Source organism: Bicyclus anynana, chromosome 12 (genome assembly GCF_947172395.1).
Source record: "Bicyclus anynana chromosome 12, ilBicAnyn1.1, whole genome shotgun sequence".
NCBI lineage: Eukaryota > Metazoa > Arthropoda > Insecta > Lepidoptera > Nymphalidae > Bicyclus > Bicyclus anynana.
Genome location: NC_069094.1, coordinates 11,662,276 through 11,682,572, shown reverse-complemented (window position 1 = coordinate 11,682,572; position 20,297 = coordinate 11,662,276). Strand labels below are relative to the sequence as shown.

Below are 20,297 nucleotides of genomic sequence, written 5' to 3'. Positions count from 1 at the left end.
CCTATAACTCTTATTTAATTATATGTTCTTTTTTTATTTTAAAGACGTTACAAATATTAAATATAATACAACACACAATTAAAAATTTATAAAAAAAAAATTCAACCCTCCTGCTGCGGGACATTTGCTTTGCCCAAGCAAACGGTGGTCAGGGCTCCAGAGTGAGGGACCTCCTCACAATACGCGCCGTCTCAAGAATCACTGCCTTCTGTATATGACTCTTGATCCAACAGTTAAGCGAAAGTTTCTTAAGGTGTTGGTCGAAGCTTTTCGCTATTAGAAAATCGACTGAAACAACTATCGGAACAATAACAGTTGACTCAACATTCCACTTGTCAGTAATATCGTGAGCAAGGTCCAATTATTTTGATACTTTTACCTTCATGCTTTATCGTCATGTGTCAGTAACATCAACAATTATTACACGACTCACCGACCGATCGACTAGCATTACGAGTATATCAGGTCTATTGGCAACAATATACCCGTCAGTGATAATCGTTCAATTGTATTGCAAAACAGCAATGCTAATTGACATTAAATATAAGGATATCGGTAGTATAATACAAATACTACCCCAGCTACGTTATATTCTAAGACAAAAAGCTATACTATTATAATATAACTATAGAGGTGAATTCATTTTCTATAACCGCGTAACTTTGCAGGTAGGTACCTAATTGAAACTGATAACGAAGAAGCACCTTCCTGTGTAGTCGCTATAGGGCGTGGGTAGATTAGTAATAACTGTTTTAAGGGCTAGTCGTAGTCAGTAGGCATATGACATCAATATATCGGAATGTTCACCGAACACTTTGTTAAGAAAGAAGAAGTAGAAAATTATTAACAAAGACAAATTAAATATGATTAATATTTGTCATATATCATCATCATCATCATCATCATCATCATCATCATCATCATCATCATCATCATCATCATGGTTTGCGACATGTTGAGCTATGTCGGTGATTTTTATTCTTCTGCGGATCTCATTTCTGATTCGATCACGCAGAGATACTCCTAGCATAGCTCGTTCCATCGCCCGCTGCGTTTGTGCCTTATTGTATTTCAGGTGTTTGAGAGCCGTACTAATCTCGTATAAGCTGAGAAGGGATAGTATAGTGTCGGGTCAACTTGGATCTAGGGTCTTTAGCCAAATTATCAACAGGCTACTGAGTAGTCGTTTATAACTGTCAATAGAACTTCTCGACCTCACTTAATAATTCGGGCTTTGAGGAAATCAGCTGCCTCTCTCCAATAGATTTTGTTATGTTAATGATAATTAATTGTTTAACAATGGATATTTAGTTAATACTTTAGTTTCAGAGGTCAGTTTAATATAAATATATCGTTAGGAAACCTCGTCAAAATGTTATCCTGAATTATTAGTTGTCCTAATTTAATGTTGTTAATGTTGTTAACCTCTCGGTAGTTTCCATTCCAGTAGGAATGCGAGGATAAAATATGTATTAACAAAATATAAAAAAATATCGAACGATTTTAATTGATCGATCAAATTGGTCAAAAGACCCCCGTCCCGTCTTTCTAATGTTAAATCATGGAATTAATAAAAAACTTTGAACAATAATTTCAATGATTTATTTTTTATTAATAATAATCATTATTTGCCAATTTTAAAGGCTAATAGACGACCATATCCCTCTTTAAAGGAGAGGGGATATGGAGCTTATCCAACCACGCTGCTCCAATGCAGGTTTTCTGGATTAGGGAGGAAATGTTTGACTCTTTTAACGATCACTATCAATAAGAAAGAGTAAACGGGTATTTTCTGGACAATGGCCCAACTTGGACCTCATCCAAGCATAATGGAGATGATAATTAGGTTTGAATATACTGATTTTTATGAGACATTCGGGTAAATAAGGTCAATATTAACTAATTAATATGTAAAAAACAAAGATTGTCTGGATGTTTGCAAAATAAATAAGATAATAAAATTTCTAAATCTACTAAAAATCTTTTATCGTTATTATATGAAAATTCATACATTATTATCTTCCTTACACGTGACATTTTTCAATATATAAACTATTTATAAACAAACGCACAAATAACAATATGTATTTGTTATTTTATTTGAACACCCATACAAATCTAATGATCATTATGATCAACGACGTCATTAATTCGTGCCATTTTGTATGAGATCCGTGACAGTCGTCGCAAAATATCACTCTTTTAATCCCTGTAGCTCCGGAAGTAATGTTGAAACATTAGGGTTTTTTAAATGTAATATTTATAAACCCTATTGTAACAAGTACCAAAACCAACAACAAAAAAGTAAAATACCTAGCGCAGTTACTTTATGAAACCTAATATGAGAAAGTGTATCCCAAAGACTACACCACCTATTCTCAACGATCCTATTCTCCTACCTTACGCTGCGTGACCGATTTCGTTATGCGTACGGAAGTGTGGATTGTTACGCCTTAAATATAATTAGACGAGGAAAATCAAAGGAGAAGTATGTACATCGGGCACTTTGTAAAAATGTTGTGTGCGTCATTATTTGGGGAAATCAATATAATAAAGCTTCACATAAAGTTTGGCGAGTAACATTGTACGCATTATGTGTACAAGCCGTGACCGTTGCAGACGTCTCGAACGGAACTTGAAGTCGCGCGACTCGAAGGTAGCGGCGTGCCTGTGCCGATGATCTTCAAGGTGTGTACGGTCAACGGTGTATACTGTATAAGTGTATTGTGACTCCGTATTCCGCTGTGAGCGTGTTTGTTTTCGGTATTACGTCATCTCAGTCAATCCACATTCCATCTCTCTATCATTGATAGGTAGTTAAAAACGAATCTCAGCGTGAACTGACGTGTTGTGTTTATTTATTGATTGGAAACTTAGATACGTCGCGATGTTAAAAAACTGTTGGGAGTGCGTTATGGGGTAAGGTTTTCATGGATTCGTCTACGTTAAAATTATTAAAGTTTAAAGTGTAATTTTGGACAACAGCTGGTGGTACCATCAAGTTTTCTTGATGAGTTTATACAAAAATCCACTTCTGTGTTTAAAAAAATGTTAACGTTCAAACGTTATCTCTGTCTACGTATATTTCGTCATTTGAAAGTGTAATTTGTCACCTTGTCGAATTGTTTTATTATTTCCAAACGTTAGTATTTTGATAGCCGAATGTCAATGTCAATTCTGTTGTCAAAATTACAAGTCCGGTTCTGAGGTTAGATAGAGTTGCCCCGAAAACGAAAACATGTTTTTAAAATTGTATACATCAATGAATGCATAAATTATGGTAATTCCTATTGGTTTATATCTTATAAGATGAATCGCCCACAGTGTCGTAAAATAATTGTGGTTAGTTGACGTGGTGAAATACGAAAATATAAGTTCCGTAACTAGGCGTTTTATTATTCTAATCGATTCAATGGTTTACTACGAATAAAAAGTGTTTGGTTTACGTAAATTACACAATAAAAACATTGAATTACTTAGCTAAGTAAATAATAGTTTGATGATGTGTGTGCATATCTTTTATGATTAATTAAACCTCTTTCGTTGAATCTAGTTCCCCCGTTGACAATGAGGTGTATGGTACTATGTTAAACGGAGGCTCGCAAAATACAGCTTGGCCCGAATCAGACACACACAACGAGAACATGTTCCGATTACCGAGGCCACTAAGGCATGGCGATCTCATAGAAATAAATGGAACACTTCAAGACAATCCACAAAGGTAATCTACCTACAACATTCACGCCTACATATAAGCAATTGTGAGCCTTTATCATAAAACTTGTATATATTTTATCAGTATTAACATCTTAATAGGTAGTTTTCCTGCTTGTTGATACCAATTATTTCATTTCATCTATACTCTATACTAATTATAAAGCTGAAGAGTTTGTTTGATTGAACGCGCTAATCTCTGGAACTACTGATCCGATTCGAAAAATTCTTTCAGCGTTAGATAGCCCATTTATCGAGGAAGGCTCGGTGGTGGGCTATATATTATCCCCATATTCATTCCATAGGAACGGGAACCACGCAGGTAAAAACGCGCGGCGTCAGCTATAAAAACGCGCGGCGTCAGCTAGTGAAATAATACAACTGATTTTGAAAAAAGGAAATACTCTATGCATTTATATTGCACAATGTCTAAAATGATACTTCATTTTGATATCAGCTCAAGTTTTATAGTGGTCTGGAAGAAATCAGTTTATTACCTGGACCTGTTTAAAATTTAACTTTTAAAATATTATGTACCTATTTAACTTTTATATTTCACCACCTTCTGCTAAGTGGTGTATAGGCTAAACATGAGATTTGTCACTTTCTTATTTTGTGTCAATTGACAAATTACAAAATTAGTGAATTAACCATTTGACACTTCACAGAATTACAAATTACTATTAGTAACATCTTCTTCTTTCCTGGCCCTTTTCAGCACTTGGCCTTTAGTGGTTGGCCGTTGTATGTAGGTCCATTTGGTTATTAGTACCATATCTTTAACAGTAAATTAAATATTTTGTATCTATACTAATATTATAAAGAGGTAAAGTTTGTTGTGTTGTTGGGGGTAATCTTTGAAACCACTGAACCAATTTTGAAAATACTTTTACCGCTAGAAGCCACATTTTTTGTGAGTATTGTAGGCTGTATTTTATCCTCATAATCTTATGGTAATGGGAGCTATGCAGGTGAATACATGAGGTGTTGGCTAGTTGTTAATATGATGCCCATAGCCATGGTATCAAATTCATCAACTTTAATATAACTTTTCAGGATAAGACTCAATCTAACTACAGGTTCATATAACCCTGACGTAAGAAATATTGCATGTTGGGCAGAGGCAAACTTTGCTGAAGGACATTTTCATATAAGCGGCAGCATGAACGGACAACCAGACAATAACCCTCCAATGGGCGATCCAGATCTCTTAGGTCTATTTCCAGGTAATGTACTCGTAACAGTTATTTAAATAGCTGAAGTTTTTTTTTTGTAAAGAATATTTGCCATATCTTTTATAATATGACCAATATTCTAGCTAGGAGTGGGTATGACAATAGGCCAACAGGGCAGGGACCGAACCACCACCCCTCGGTGATGAGTTCATCCGCTCTTACCGTTGAGCTCTAAATTTACTTTACTTATAGGTTTTGAAACTATTGGACCGATTTTAAAAACTCATTCACTAATGGAATTATCAGCGAGTTTTTGCATCTGTAGTAAATATTGAGAGGATATTTTTCATCTGATAATATATTTGTTGTCTATTTCAAGTAATGTAGCTGTTATTTCATTAATTTGCAGTTTTACTTATATACTTTGTTTATCATGAACTGTAATTGTAAGTGTATGTAACAATAATAAAATAAAAATAAAAAAAAACCAAAATATACTTTATTTTTCATTAACTGTAATTGTACAGTTAATGAAAAATAAAGTATATTTTGTTTTTTTTTTTTTTGGTTATTGTCAGAAGTTTATATCTAAATATATAAAACTCAAAGGTGACTGACTGACTGACAAATTCTTCAGCTTTACAATATGTGGAACTTTTGAAATTCACACTGTACCTATTTAGTATACATATGGTAGGAGTAAATCAACAATTCTTATAATATTTCTCATTTTGTAGCAGATGGCAAATTCAATTTCACTGTAGCAGTAAAAGGCAATGGATTTTCATCTAATCTGGATATATATGTGTTTGAAGCAAGTATGGGCACTAGAACATTGAAATTCAATTTGAACGACATCACATTTTTGACTATTGATGGTGATATTAATAAAATAGAAGATTTAAAGTTTACTTATGCGTAATTATTTATTAATTAGTTATTACATATGTGTAAGATTTAATTTATTATTATTTAATAAGTGCATTTGGAAAATGTTTCCTAAATAGTACACACACGGTCTGTTATTATGAAACAGAATTCCATTTTTATACAGTATTAATTTAAATCTGTAATAACAAGTATTTTTATTGTAATTATAAGAATGTTTTGTTTATTGTTATTGTGAATCCCACCCAAGTTACAAACAATATTGTTATTTTTTTTTATTTGCAATAAAATTAATGAAAAATATTTTTGTCTATTGTTTTATTTATCACTTTAAAATGTCATAATATGATACTCGTAAATAGTATATTAACATTTTCCATCACAGGGTTTTCCTTTATGTCGTAATATTATTACCTTTATCATTTTAAATCAAGATGTCATGAATGTTTAACATTCACTCCATGCATTTACCTACAGATTGATAGTGTAATAAGTAAGTTTTAATTACAAAGCATATTAAGCGTGTAATTAACGAGACACTAACTGTATAATATAGTAAAGTAATATAGCAAATCAACCGTTACATAATAATAATGAAGGAATGTTAATTGAGACCAACGAATAATGTGGAGGTTCTGGTTTGATTCTCGCTTTTATGGGGGTTTATATTTTTCCAAATTGGCTCAAGTCTGCAGTATGATTCACTAAGTTAGACTATGTTAATTGACTTATACGAAATTGAGATTCTATGTAAATGTCATCCAGCACCTTACAGCGGCACAAGCTGCTATATGTAGTACCTAACATAAATAAATCACTCAGAAGAAGAAGAAGCACTAAAAGTGTATTGCAATAGAGGCACCGTTGATTTTGTGTGAGGTCCCGGAGCCTGTCAAAATGCGCTGTCCACCGAAAGGGTTTTAAAACCCACATAACCCGTCTTCTCCCTCATTAAGTCGGGTATCTTATAAAGGGATTTCCCTGTCTGAAAAAAAACCTTTAAGCACTTACCCACAGTAGTGTATCGTACGTAAGTCTCTTGGTTGTCCATCATGGCGTCGACGGCTTGCTTCTCACAGTAGAGGGCGGTCACCACGGCAATCGTGGGTTGGCGGGATGAGCATAACGTGGGCATTTGTTTCACCACCTATTAATCATTTCTTTTGTTTATTTTTTAAATTGGCTCAGCGGGGCTAGCATGCGTCAAGGAAATTACCCGAGACGAAAATATCACTTTCTCTTTTAGCCCATCGCAACAAAAGAGAGAGCAATTCACCGCTATTGGTCGCACTTACATATTTTCGACTGGAGATATTGTTACCTACCGGCAAAGGCGCTTTTTGTATCCTACTTCTGGACTATGACTTTTACTGTCTTATTATTTGCTTATGTAGGTATTATGCCGCGTAGAAACCATCAGAGATATCGGCAGAATAAACTTGAATGTCTTTTACGTAGGTAAGCCCACTTCTAAGGACCGCATCAACACTTAAAATTAGTCGCTTAAAATGAGCTCGCAGTCAAGGGCTATCTTTGTCATAAACATAGTCAAGAATATTATGGAATTACACTTCATAAAAGTACAGTGTAAACTCCATGTACCTAACGACACTAAAGGGACAGTACATTTTATGGCGTTATAGAGAGTGGTCGTTGTATGGAATGAAGAAAAAATGTATGAGTAAAACTTTTGCATCATCATTTTCTATCAAGTGAGATTGTAAAGAATTAAAAAAAAACTATTTGAGAGTTTGCGAGCAACTAAGAATAGGATAACGGATTAAGTCCATGACTTCTACTTATTAACCCTAATTTGTAAATAAGAGAACGAATTTCTCAGAAAGTTTTTTTTACATTGTAGAAAAACATTTAAGGAGACAAGTTATGAAACTACCTTTTTATTTAGCTTATCTGTTTGACTTAGGTCGATTTAAGGCGTATTTTCCCTTCAAGCTTCTATAGTGACGTCACACTACAATAATAATCGCGGTAGCTACCATCCACACGTGCCAAATGTGACTTAATTTAAGAATGACTCACAGACATAACTCGATTACATTACTATGTGCTCATATGTATAAAAATAAAAAATGCCTCATATACTAGACAGTATAAAAATTATGACCAAATATAATAGCTCTTAGAAAAGCGCCATGGGAATTTACAAGTACCTATCTACTCGTATCAATAAATATAAGGGAGTGGACTGGCATAAAGACAGTCGAAGAACTTTTCCGCCTAGCCATGGACAAGGAAAAGTTTAGAAAGCTGACCGCCGACCTTCAGTAATGGAGAGGCACTTTAAGAAGAAGAAGACTCGTATAAAGTATAAATACCTAAGTAAAATCACACATCATTTATTGGTTTTCTCGTTTGTTTGATATCCTAACAGTGAATACTTTTATAATAAAAGGACTTACAATCATGTAGAAAATTTCATTTAAAAAATGGCGAATTTTGCTTTAACAGTTTTAGAATTATTGGTAAATAAAATTATACCTAAAGGCCTTTAAATATAGTCCAATATTCAATGAAATCCCAAATTTAAAACAAATTCAACCTTAAGAATTGAGTTTAAGGTTGAATTTGCAAATACTTGAATTGAATGCCAAGAAGTTGTATTTGGCGCTCATTGAGTGGGGACGTTATTTGGTCGCTGATTGTGCATCCACTTTTTAATAGGAGATCGATGGCGCCGAGTTAGTATATTTTTGTTTTTTTTTTATTCTTTACAAGCCGACAATCTCATCTGATGGTAAGTGATGCTGCAATCTAATATAGAAGCGGGCTAATTTGTTAGGAGGAGGATGAAAATCCACACCCATTTCGGTTTCTACACCACAACGTACCGTAACGCTAAATCGTTTGGCGGAACGTCTTTGTCGGTAGGGTGGTAACTAGCCACGGTCAAAGTCTCCCACCAGCCAGACCTAGACCAATTAAGAAAACCTGAATCGGCCCAGCCGGGGATCGAACCTAGGACCTCCGTCTTGTAAATCCACTGTGCAAAAAGAATATTTGCCATATCTTTTTTTTCAAATATGACCAATATTCCCATTCCTCTCCAACTAGTCGGGAAAAACTGTGTTAGGAGTGGGCACGACAATAGACCAACGGGACGGGGATCGAACCACCACCCCTCTGTGGTGAGTCCGACCACTCTTACCGTTGAGCTATTAAGGCTATAAATGCTTTGCACACACATTTCGTTTACACATATTGTCGTATACGTTTACAAGTTACTGGGCCACTGAGGTCAAAACTATATCATAAACTAGAATATATACTCAAAGGCACAATTATCTGCCCACTTTAATATTACGCGAATATATTAAAGTATCTACGTGATAAGCCAGTGGATATGACCTCTGCCTCCGATTCCGTAGAGCGTAGGTTCGAATCCGGTCCGGGGCATGCACCTCCAACTTTTCAGTTGTTGAGTGCATTTTAAGAAATTAAATATCACGTGTCTCAAACGGTGAAGAAAAACATTGTGAGGAAACCTGCACATCAGATAATTTTCTCTGCGTGTGTGAAGTCTGCCAATCTGCATTGGGCCAGCGCGGTGGACTATTGGCCTTACCCCTTTCATTCTGAGAAGAGACTCGAGCTGAACCGAATATGGGTTGATAATGAATGAATATTAAAGTGGGCGGATAATTGTGCCTCTGAGTATATATAGTTGTAGCTGTACATACCTGTGTGTCGATACTATGCTGTCGTACGTAGATACCGTCGGACATCAGCCGTGTCAAGCCTTTCTCTTCCAAAGACTCCAAAGCGTCTTTGACGTCGGCCTTCGACCATTTCCCGGCACTGCAAATGTCTTAGTGTTAATTTACACGAGCGGCAGCTGTTACCGACGACTGCAGTCGGCGACGTCTCGGCGGCAACCAACGGCAGTCGACTGCGGTCGTCGGTAGAGTTGCCGCTTGTGTAAATGAACCCTTACTTGTAATTTAGGACATTATATCTTCAAAAAATCATTTGCTATGCCAAATAGTTTTTTAAACTTTATTTTGTTTCTTTTTATGGCATCGCCTTCAAACCGATCAATAGACAGGACATAGTTACAATGTTATAATTCGGTTTATAAAGTAATGCATCTTTGAAGTTGGTTAATTTTTTTTTGTTTTATTTTCTATTCTTAGAGTGTCATAGTGACTAAAAGCGCAACTTCGTTTACTTAATTCAGTTATTTTCATTTTAACACAAAATTACTGAACCGATTTTCATGAAAATTAAATGGGACCAATCTGGAAGTATACTCTCTCAAACAAAAAAGAATTTTCAAAATATGTTAGGAAATTACGAAGTTACGAGGGCACAAACATTAAAAAAACATACGCGTCGAATTTAGAACCTCTTCCTTTTTTTAGTATGATAAAAAGGTTCATTAGACTAGGTTTAGATGACAAAAATCTAACCGCACAGTGGCGATATTTAACAAAAATTTTGGCCAAAATATGTCTTTTAGGCGAGTATAATTTAGTTAAAAGTAAATATTCTGAGGCACATTAAAATGATAATGATCGAATATCACAAAAATTTAAATAAATATATTATAGATACAGATATCCATATTTTTTTCAAATTTTTTATGACAACGATGAATGGTGAAAACACGTTTGTGTTATAACTTCTTTAAGGGCAAGCCTCATCAGTGCGTTCCATTATGTCATCGCAACGGATCAACGCATTGTAATTTGTATGCCACACTTGCTTGCTTTGATGAAAGACGCACGTCGGAAGAGGACGACGCACACACAGTCAGCCAGTCTCAACAATGTATATGCTAAGCTCAAAGATCGAAAACGCTCATTGATCGGAAAAATAGTTAACAACGCGTTTTGGTCACAGATAAACATCCTCATGGCGAAATTCGTGTTATCGCTCTAATGAAAACGCGCACGATGTGTTGTAGAATCACAGAAAGGACTCTTCGTCGTCCGCTGAAACGTCGCCTGCTAGCGATGACGCAACGCGTTAAAGAATCTTTTAGAATATATGGAAAACGACGCAGCGTCGACGCTGCGACGTCGCACCGTAACGCAACTTACTAATGGGGAATCACTCTAACAATATACAAAATTACAGGTAAGATGTTTACTGAATTGTATGTATTTGTTTGGTTTAAATATAAATGTGTGTTTGTAGATATATTTATGGATATACTCACGTTACAAAATCCTCAACTGATAGGGGATTCGGGTAGGCATTTTCAATCATATCAAGTACCCTCTGTTCTGATATATGCGTTTGATTTACTATGCTGTCATCAATGAAGGCTGAAATAAACATATTCATTACAATAATGCAAAATTGACACTAAAATCAAAATAATAGCTAATAATACTCAAGAACAAAATATTCGAGTAGTAATTAATATAACAACAATACCTAATTTTAGCTACTAATAAATTAAATATTTACAGATTTGCTTTAATTATCACAATATAATTTACTAACTAGCGGATACTTTTGTGTACGTGCGATAATTTTTTTTAGGATCACTTTTCTTTTTATCAAATTTTAAACCAACACACCTATAAGCCTTAAAGCCTATACTTATACATCTGTACAAATAATTAAAATTGAAGTTTTAGATTGTAAAAGTATTAAAAATAATATTTTTTCATACTCTTACTGTTTGTTCTGGCTTATACGGTTGGACAGATTTTGACGAGACTTTTACTGGTAGATAGCTGATTCTATTAATTCTTTCGTCTTACTATTTGTTCCTAGGCTTTCATCTTATTATTTGTTCCTAGGCTTTGTTTCTTTAAACGGTTGAACCGATTTTGACGGGACTTTTAGTAGATGGCTGATGCTATAAAGAGTAACAGGGGTTATATTTTATTCCTATATTCCGACGGGAACATCAACTATCCAGATGAGATCGCAGGGCGTCAACTAGTACATAATATTAATATTCACTAAGACATGCTTTTAATAGGGGTACAAACATCTTATGTTCACAATCTATTGTACATCTAGCAATTACAAATATAATATACAGGTGTCTAATTTGTGCTAAATAGCAAAACATACAAGGAAACATGGTGCCCTTAGATTCTGTCGTAAGTTATGTTAATTTAAAACAAGAAGTGTGACATTCTTACCAATAAGTAAACCGATGACAAATATATAGATTATAAAATGCAACTTAATATGTAAGTATTCATTACATATTATTGTGTAAGATAATATTCTATGATATGCTTGGAATGATTTGACTTGAGATTTCAATGTTGTATCTGATTTATAGAAATTACGTTATAACAGTGTTTGCACTCGACTTGTAAACTGCTTAAACGATTTTTAAAGAATGTTTTTGATATATTTGGTATGTAGGACGATAGCTAAGTAAATATTTTTCATCCTCATATTATATCCCCCCCCCCCCCTGTAGGTATATTTGTGTGAAAGAAATTTATATGACAGAATAAAGATTATCGAGGTCAGCTATATATTAGAAGTATTTTTTTTAGAAGAGCAACTGTTTACTTTCTCTTTGACTTCTCTCGGGACTTTTTCTTTCGGAACAGTTGGTACAATCACTACTCCCTGTTACATTTGGCTTTTGGAAAGTGCTTGGCAAATATTTAGCAAAAATAACAAACAAACAAACATGAATTTTTACCTATTTGAAATTGAAACAATAACACAATAGGCTACTTGCCTCCTTTGTTAACAGTGTTTAAACTGAATTATGGAAGTATTATAAGCTATATTTTATTTTGTCCCGTCAATAATAAAACCAGTAAAAAATTTATTTGAAAAAATATCACCGTAAAATTTTTGCCGCCGAAACACAACACATTAGCAAGTGACATCATTCATAGAGATAACAGCGTGATTTACGTTTGCAGTGATGAGATATATCTCGTCACCTCAAGCGCCAATCACAAACCGATGCCTTGTAGCGAATGACGTCCCAGTTTATGATTGGCGTTTGTGGTAAAGTGATAAAAATACAATTTTGTTATATAAAAATAATACAATTACGAGATTATGTTCACAAATAAAAATGTGATTAGAATTTTCGCCTTAATTAAAAAAACATTCTTAGTTCTGTACAGCAGGCGAATAGCCTATTTTACATTTTCAAATGTTATGTTATGTTTTAAAAACATGTCAGTTGATTTTTGTTACTGTGAAATCATACCTATTTTGTGTAAATAAATATTACGATATAACGGCCGGTTTCACACACCTTCTGATAATGGTCGGATAGCTTATTCACAAGTTTTGTTTATCTTTTAACATAATAGTCCAGGATCCGGGGAGCGTTTTTACAATTGATTATTATCAATTTAGTTTTCCGTGAGTAGCTTTATCTTGATCGGACGCTCAACTTTTATATTTACGAAAGTTCATGATTCTGGTAGCTAACAGGGTAGCTAGATAATGAAAATTTCATAGTGTAGGAACAAGATAACGTGCAACGCAATTTGTAGGACAATGTGGCTGTTAAGTAGTATAACTATTATTTATTATTTACAACAGTAAAATCGGCTGGTTAGTAACAATTTCTGATGTATAGATACAAGGTTGATCAAAAATTGTTACTAACAAGCTGTTTTTTACTGTTGCTTAATTAATAGTTATACAACTTAACAGTTCTAGTTCCCAGAATTTTTTATTACCTAGTAACTCTGTTAGCTACCAGAATCAATAAATTTTGTAAATATAAAGTTGAGCGTCTCATGAAGATGAAGCTACTCACGGAAAATTAACTTGATCATAATCAATAATTGTAAAAATGCTCCTCGGACTCCTGGACTATAAGGTAAGAAAGTGACAAAATTTACGTTTAGACTATCGAACACTTATCAGAAGGTGGCAAAAGCAACCCTTAGGTTAGTAAGAAGGAATATGTAAATATGTATTATGTTTTTGTAGACAGAAATACATTTGAATAGTAGGTATTACTTGCAAACTCAATTGTCAGAGAACACAGCATGCGATATATAATATACTAATGAAATACATACAACCATTATCATACTTGTATACAATTTTCTTACTCGTAATATCACCATTCGGTTCTGTGGCATAGAATAAGAGAGAAATATTTTTATTAGGCTGCACACACACACAATAATTAATAAAATAAACTAATGTAAACCAATTACTAAAGAAATGTAAAATTGCCTAAAGTAACACAGCGTAATGGTGCTCTTACACGGGAAATTTAGGGTGAAATTATTGCGTGGTACACATTATTGCAGATATTACATTTCGGGTGGCATGGTATTTACAATTTTACAGTGACATATATAGTCACCGCAACATTGTAAATGAATAAATAAATATTATATTATAGATAAAATATATTACAGATAAAATATATTAAGAAGTAAAACATAAAATAAATAAATCTTAGAATCTATGTTTTAAATTTCATTAAAGATTTTTTTTTTAAATACTAACCTGGTGGTGGGGTTCCAGTACCTTCTTGTCGTAATTCAACTTCTAATAGTTTTAATTGGTGATATTTATTTTGCATTAGTTTTATTATCTTCTTAATGAATCCAACATAATCTGAAAATAAAGTTCATGTATTTTATAAAAATTCAATTTGTCACTTCATATTCAAATGAAGTTGCAGAGTATTTAGCATGTAGTATAATGTATGTGTGAAAATCAGAAGAAAATTATTACAGTAGATTTACAAGACAGGGGTCCTGGGTTTGACCCCCCGCTGGGCCGATTGAGATTTTCTTAATTGGTCCAGGTCCGGCTGGTGAGAGACTTCGGCCGTGGCTAGTTACCACCCTATCAACAAAGACATACCGCCAAGCGATTTAGCGTCCTGGTACGATGTTATGTAGAAACCAAAAGCGGTGTGGATTTTCATCCTCTTCTAAGTTAGCCCGCTTTCATCTTAGATTGCATCATCACTTACCATCAGGTGAAATTGTAATCAAGGGCTAAGTGTTCATTTACACACGTCGAGACGTCGCTGACTGCAGCCGACTGCAGTCGTCGGTAGAGTTGCCGCTCGTGTAAATGAACCCTTACTTGTAAAGTATAATAAAAAAAAATAGCATTAAGACCCTAAGAAAAGCCTACCAAATTGAATTGAAGTAGAATAGAAGGTAATAAAGTAATACTACCTTTAGGGAAGTCTTGAGGACTGACAAGCTCTCGGAAGAAGGCCTGGGCCTCATGTGGACAATCATATAGTGAGACTTCAGGTTTGAACCAAAATCTGAGAGCCCTTGCTTCTCTAGTATGGTTACCAGTCACAGCTGACACCAAATATACACAAAACTCTAGTTGAGCATGGCAGGGTTCTGTTACACCATTTTCTGAAATTAAAATTAAACAAATTAGGTTATATTAAAAGTATTTGGGTTTTAAAAATATTAATCTACTAGCTGCCGCCGCGCGGTTTCACCCGCGTGGTTCCCGTTCCCGTAGGAATACAGGGATAATATATAGCCTATAGCCTTCCTCGATAAATGGGCTATCTAACGCTGAAAGAATTTTTCAAATCAGACCAGTAGTTCCTGAGATTAGCGCATTCAATCAAACAAACAAACAAACAAACTCTTCAGCTTTATAATATTAGTATAGATACAAATATTATAGAGAGGAAAGATTGGATTGTTTGTTTGTTTGATTTGAATAGGCTCTGAAACTTCTGGATTGATTTTTATAATTCTATCACCAATTGAAAGTTATATTATCAGTGACTAATATAGGCTATATTATATTTCTGTATTCTCACAGGAATGGAACTATGTGAGTGATACCATGTGGGGTCAGCTAGTATACAAGTAAAATAAAAAAAATAACAGATTGGGGAAATGTTTGAGGGAAGCTGTATAAAAGTATTGTTTTTAATGTAAAATTTAAATTCAAGTCTCAAATATTTAGTAGTGTTAATACATTGCTTGTTTTTTCACAATCAAATAAAATTAGGTATAATATCTGTACATTCATTAGGTATAGTATATTAGTGATGCAGGCTGCTGCAATTAAGCTAATAATATATGGATGTAATAATTCACACCAATAAATTACATTGGCTATAGCTAACAAAACAGAATCAGTATTAAGTATTATAAGTCCATTATAGAAGTAAGTAATTTAAGTTTAATAATATATATATATATATATATATATGTATATGTAAAATACAATATTTGATTTTAGATTTATTAAAATGTTTCATGAAATATTGCCAAAATAAAATCTTTATCTCAATTTCATTACATAACATTACATTCCACTCCAGCTACCATTCAGTTATCACAAGGGCCTTATCTACAGGAAACATATTAAAATGTATTTTTGTAATACATGGGATTAAGTCTCATGATATACATAAATTGCAATTAGAATAAGCAGTCTAATAACATTGAATTTTACTATTTCAATTTGATTTTCAATATACATTTCTCTGCATGAGCACACCCTAGCACATAATCATGTGTTAAAACTCGACCAGTGAAGTGAGTGGTGAGACACATTGTCAAGGGTACTCCTAAACCTGCCCCCAGAGTCAAAACCTCAGACGCTGGTCCAAGATATTATCTGCTACTCGAGGGTTTATTAGTTACATTCTTGTTGGAAATTCTGAGATTTGATAGGCTTGCATTCAATAATTATAATTGCCCTTAAAATCCACTTCCGAGGCCTGTCTCCAACATATTTAATTTAAAACATTTGCTTATAGTAACTGAATTCAATAAGATTTTTAGATAACCATAGTTATCTAAAATCTTATTAACTATATACATATAACTATAAATATCTAAAAATCTTATTAAATTCAGTAACAATCACCCAAAAATATGTTAAAACATGTTTGGAATAGTTATTTTTTCAATACTTTATTGTATATTATTTGGTGTCTTTTATAAATGACTGTTGTTGTGTTGTACAACAACAATTTTTGAAGTGGTCTAAAAGTTTCTGAGATCAATATAATCTGACATAGAATATTTTCGTTTTAATGGTTATAATATTATATTTATATCAGGGCAATCAAAAGTTCAGCACACAATTCAAACCATAAGGCATATACAGGCGACTTTAATTAATAGAAATTGCCATGGAAGACAATCCCAAAAATGATAAACATATGAATGAGACAGCAGTTTCTAATTTAAACATACATAGTTAGAACAAACACAATTACATAAATATGAACATACATAATAAGGGTAATTATGAACACACATAATAAGGGTAATTTTAAACATACATAATTAGGGTAATTAATTATATATCAGAACAACAATCCAATACAAAGTACAAAAGTGGTATAGAATAATAGTTTAGGCTTACCATAAATTTTTTCCTTATTGATAATTATCCCGGTGTGGTCACCTCCGGCTACATGAGTTTTGTCACTTGGCTCAGCCTCTATCACCTTCCTCTCCACAATCAGCACTGTGGATGTTGGTGTTTTACTCTTGGGAGTCATTATCACCTTCTCTTCTATTTCGGCCATGATTACCTCACTGTATTACACTTTACAGATCAACACGACGCACCCGATCTCCTGTTTAAGTGAAGAGTTAAGACGATGACTCATAAACTTAGTCCTTTTTTAAAATATCGTTAGTAGTACAAATGACAGCATCGCAACCTACTTTGTCCAAGTACAAGGTTAACACCTGCTAACCTTAGCGAGAAATCTCCAGTTACTTGTTAGATCAATCGCAGCATTTAGGGCGGGTACAAAATCGTGATAAACACAAATAATAACAACAGAAATATTATTAAGTGCCTTATTTCAAAGTAATTATATGAAAAATTATTTTATATATTACCTTTTAGCAGCGGCTGAATTCAACTAAAATTAATTGATAAACCTTGGCACAAAATTGTCTAAAATAATATTTTACTTCGCTAATAAAATCACAAAATACATGCAAAAACCAAAATACGACCTCGTACAGACTAAAAAATATTTGAATTTTGAATTTGAGTTATTAAAGTCTTGAAGTTGAACGTCAGACAACTTTTTTATTAACTGGCTCTGGGTTCTAACTTTTTTAAACTTTACATGTCTTGACACTAGTAAAGCTGAAAGCATCGCCTTAAGTTAGCTATGGAAAATGTCTGGTAACAAAATATTTAACCAGAAATAGAAATCATACCTTAGATACATAAATAAACAATTATATTCTACTCTATGGAGATCATCATCATCAACCCTCTAACTGCTGAGCGTGAGCTCCAGTCTCCTCTTAGAATAAGAGGGGTTAGGCCAATAGCCCACTGCCCACCACGCTGGCCCAATGCGGATTGGTAGACTTCACACACGGAGATAATTGAGAAAATTCTCTGGTAGGATGCAAGTTTCCTGACGACGTTTTTCCTTCACTGTTTGAGGATTCATTAGAATGCACACTACTGAAAAGTTGGAGGTGCATGCCCGGACCCGATTCGAACCCACGCCCTCCGGAACCGGAGGCAGAGGTCATATCCACTGGGCCATCACAGCTGGAAATAAGGATGCTCAAGGTTTATTTTGACACTAGCGGACTCCCGCGTGGATATCAATGTAAACTCATTATGTAACAATCATTAAATTTCGTTTTTTTTATGATTCATCGACAATTTTTTTAAAACTGTAACTTTAAAAATGAAGGACTTCCATACATACTTTCAACCCCTATTTCACTCCTATACCTAAAGTACTATGTTCTACTCCAAGTCCCATTTTTTATCATTATACCAAAATTTATCTTGATCGGTTCATCCGTTTAGGCGTGAAAAGGTAACAGACAGACAGACAGACTTACTTTCGCTTAAAAAGTATTAGTGTCTATAGGTAAATATTGTTGGCGATTTTGACGTGTCTAATTTGACTGACCGCTGACGTAAAGTGACAATTCGATGAATGTCAAATATTTGTCAACTTCAAAAAATAAAGCGTGGAATTTTAAAGTTCTTAATATTTTTATTTTGATGTATTTTCATTTTTTCAGTTTTCTTTCATAGTTTCATTTTAAAATTTAAATGCTTAATTTTCTACTGAATGAAAAATAGTTTGATAAAACTAAGTTTTGGTATTTATCTTCTCACCTAACTTTTGCAGTTAAGTTACCAGAATGCGTTTACCGTTTTGTCTGCTGTTCTTTATCATTCTGAAAGTTCAAAGCCAAAACTTGCAAAGTGTAAGCGATGATGAATTGCTGCAACTTATAAAAGAGGAGGAAAAGTTAATTGTATTATTTTGTAAGTATCCAAGTATCTTTGTCCTAGTCCATCCTTTAAAGATGGTACTATTTTGGTAAAGATGCCGGTGTTTTATATCATCATTTTATTCCTTACGTCCTTTACATTGATCAATGTTGGTTTTTGGGTGAAAATTCATAACAGCCTTGTATTGACTTAACTCATGACTCAAAAATCTAGATCTAAGTTTTTATTATTTAAATCAAATTGTTATTATAATGAAATTTAAATTATTTAAATCAAATTGTTATTATAATGAGAATTTATAGAGTTAGTGTTTTTTGCAAATGTTTTTAAATGTCATCATTACAATTAAAAACTGACAAAATTTAATATGATTTTTCCTTTCTTTCAAATTCAATTTTCAAACGAAGAGTATTGATTTGTAAATGAATAATCGAGTCAGCCTGTGTTATAGATAGAAATATGTAATTATACACTTTATTTGTACACCACAAAACGAAGAAAGAAATATTATAACAAACAAATACCAAAATACAAAAAGGCAGAAGATACTTACATAAAGTATAAATACATGCAAATACTAGAAAATACCTTTTTTGAATGCCTCCGTGGTGCAGTGGCTGGATGGTGGGAGGCTTTGGCTTTGGCTTTGGCTAATTACCACCCGACAGGCAAAGACGTACCGCCAAGCGACTTAGCATTCAACAATTTAATTATGTTATAAATGTACATATCTAAATTGTCTCATTTTCCATTAGCCTCCTGTGTGGCTTCGATCACAAGGTCCTGGGTTTGAATTTGTTTATGCACTGTGTTAAACATATTTCTAAGAAATTCTCACATTTGTGTTACATTCCAAAGCATTTTATGCTTTTAGTCTGGCTCAATAATGACCCAGACTAAAGGTTTAAAATGATCACTTACATTACTGATAACAGTTACATAAGTGATAATTACAAAGTCATCACCGCCACTGCATTGGAGCAGCCTCTCTGGGGACGCCCTCGTCAACCCTCAGGGGTCACGGGGTAACAGTGGTCAGGACGATGGCCCCATTATTTATAAACAGTGTGGTAGCTCAAAGCATTATATACCCTCTCCTTTAGGAGAGAGGTTGAGAATTAAAATAGACTAATAATGAGCATTCTGATTTAACATCTTTAAACTTCATAGAATAAAGTAATTTAATGTTTCAGCAAAACCAAACTGTGATGTTTGTAATAAGTTGGAACAAAACCTTGACAGTCTAAATGACGATTTTGCGAAGCACATGAACGCCTTGACTGTCAAAACTGTTCACAGTCATTTAGCAAGACTATATAGTCCTAGTAAAGAGCCAGCTGTTGTATT

The 20,297-nt window shown here is 33.8% G+C and overlaps 3 protein-coding genes across 10 annotated transcripts in view; 2 read left to right on the top strand and 1 right to left on the bottom strand.

Moving 5' to 3' along the window:
* LOC112052765 (uncharacterized) overlaps positions 1–17,728 on the bottom strand; it is a 50,272-nt gene extending 32,544 nt beyond the window's left edge. Inside the window, exons 1-8 of one of the 3 annotated variants that reach the window (XM_024091971.2) lie at positions 17,570–17,728; positions 17,082–17,298; positions 14,900–15,094; positions 14,214–14,324; positions 13,775–13,828; positions 10,957–11,065; positions 9,476–9,593; positions 6,789–6,924 (exon numbers count right to left, since the gene is read on the bottom strand). In XM_024091971.2, coding sequence (XP_023947739.1) covers positions 6,789–6,924; positions 9,476–9,593; positions 10,957–11,065; positions 13,775–13,828; positions 14,214–14,324; positions 14,900–15,094; positions 17,082–17,247 — 889 coding nt within the window. In that variant the 5' untranslated portion in view covers positions 17,248–17,298; positions 17,570–17,728. The remainder of the gene's footprint in view (positions 1–6,788; positions 6,925–9,475; positions 9,594–10,956; positions 11,066–13,774; positions 13,829–14,213; positions 14,325–14,899; positions 15,095–17,081; positions 17,299–17,569) is intronic. The other 2 variants (XM_052884722.1, XM_024091972.2) reach the window with 2 other exon arrangements.
* On the top strand, positions 2,552–6,016 carry LOC112052767 (uncharacterized). 6 transcript variants are annotated; one of them, XM_024091979.2, is made up of 4 exons: positions 2,552–2,688; positions 3,554–3,721; positions 4,771–4,940; positions 5,627–6,016. In XM_024091979.2, exons 2-4 carry the CDS (start codon positions 3,585–3,587, stop codon positions 5,809–5,811), a joined length of 492 nt encoding a protein of 163 aa, XP_023947747.2. In that variant the 5' UTR covers positions 2,552–2,688; positions 3,554–3,584; the 3' UTR covers positions 5,812–6,016. The 6 variants fall into 6 exon arrangements, with proteins under 6 accessions (XP_023947747.2, XP_023947743.2, XP_023947744.2 ...); XM_024091975.2 differs by lacking the exon at positions 2,552–2,688 and adding an exon at positions 2,731–2,919; XM_024091976.2 differs by lacking the exon at positions 2,552–2,688 and adding an exon at positions 2,732–2,919 and having other exon boundaries at positions 5,630–6,016.
* Positions 17,729–18,656: 928 nt separating the features above from the next.
* LOC112052764 (thioredoxin domain-containing protein) overlaps positions 18,657–20,297 on the top strand; it is a 7,093-nt gene continuing 5,452 nt past the window's right edge. Inside the window, exons 1-2 of the mRNA XM_052884859.1 lie at positions 18,657–18,983; positions 20,144–20,275. Of these exons, the coding sequence (XP_052740819.1) occupies positions 18,857–18,983; positions 20,144–20,275 (259 nt within the window). The 5' untranslated portion in view covers positions 18,657–18,856. The remainder of the gene's footprint in view (positions 18,984–20,143; positions 20,276–20,297) is intronic.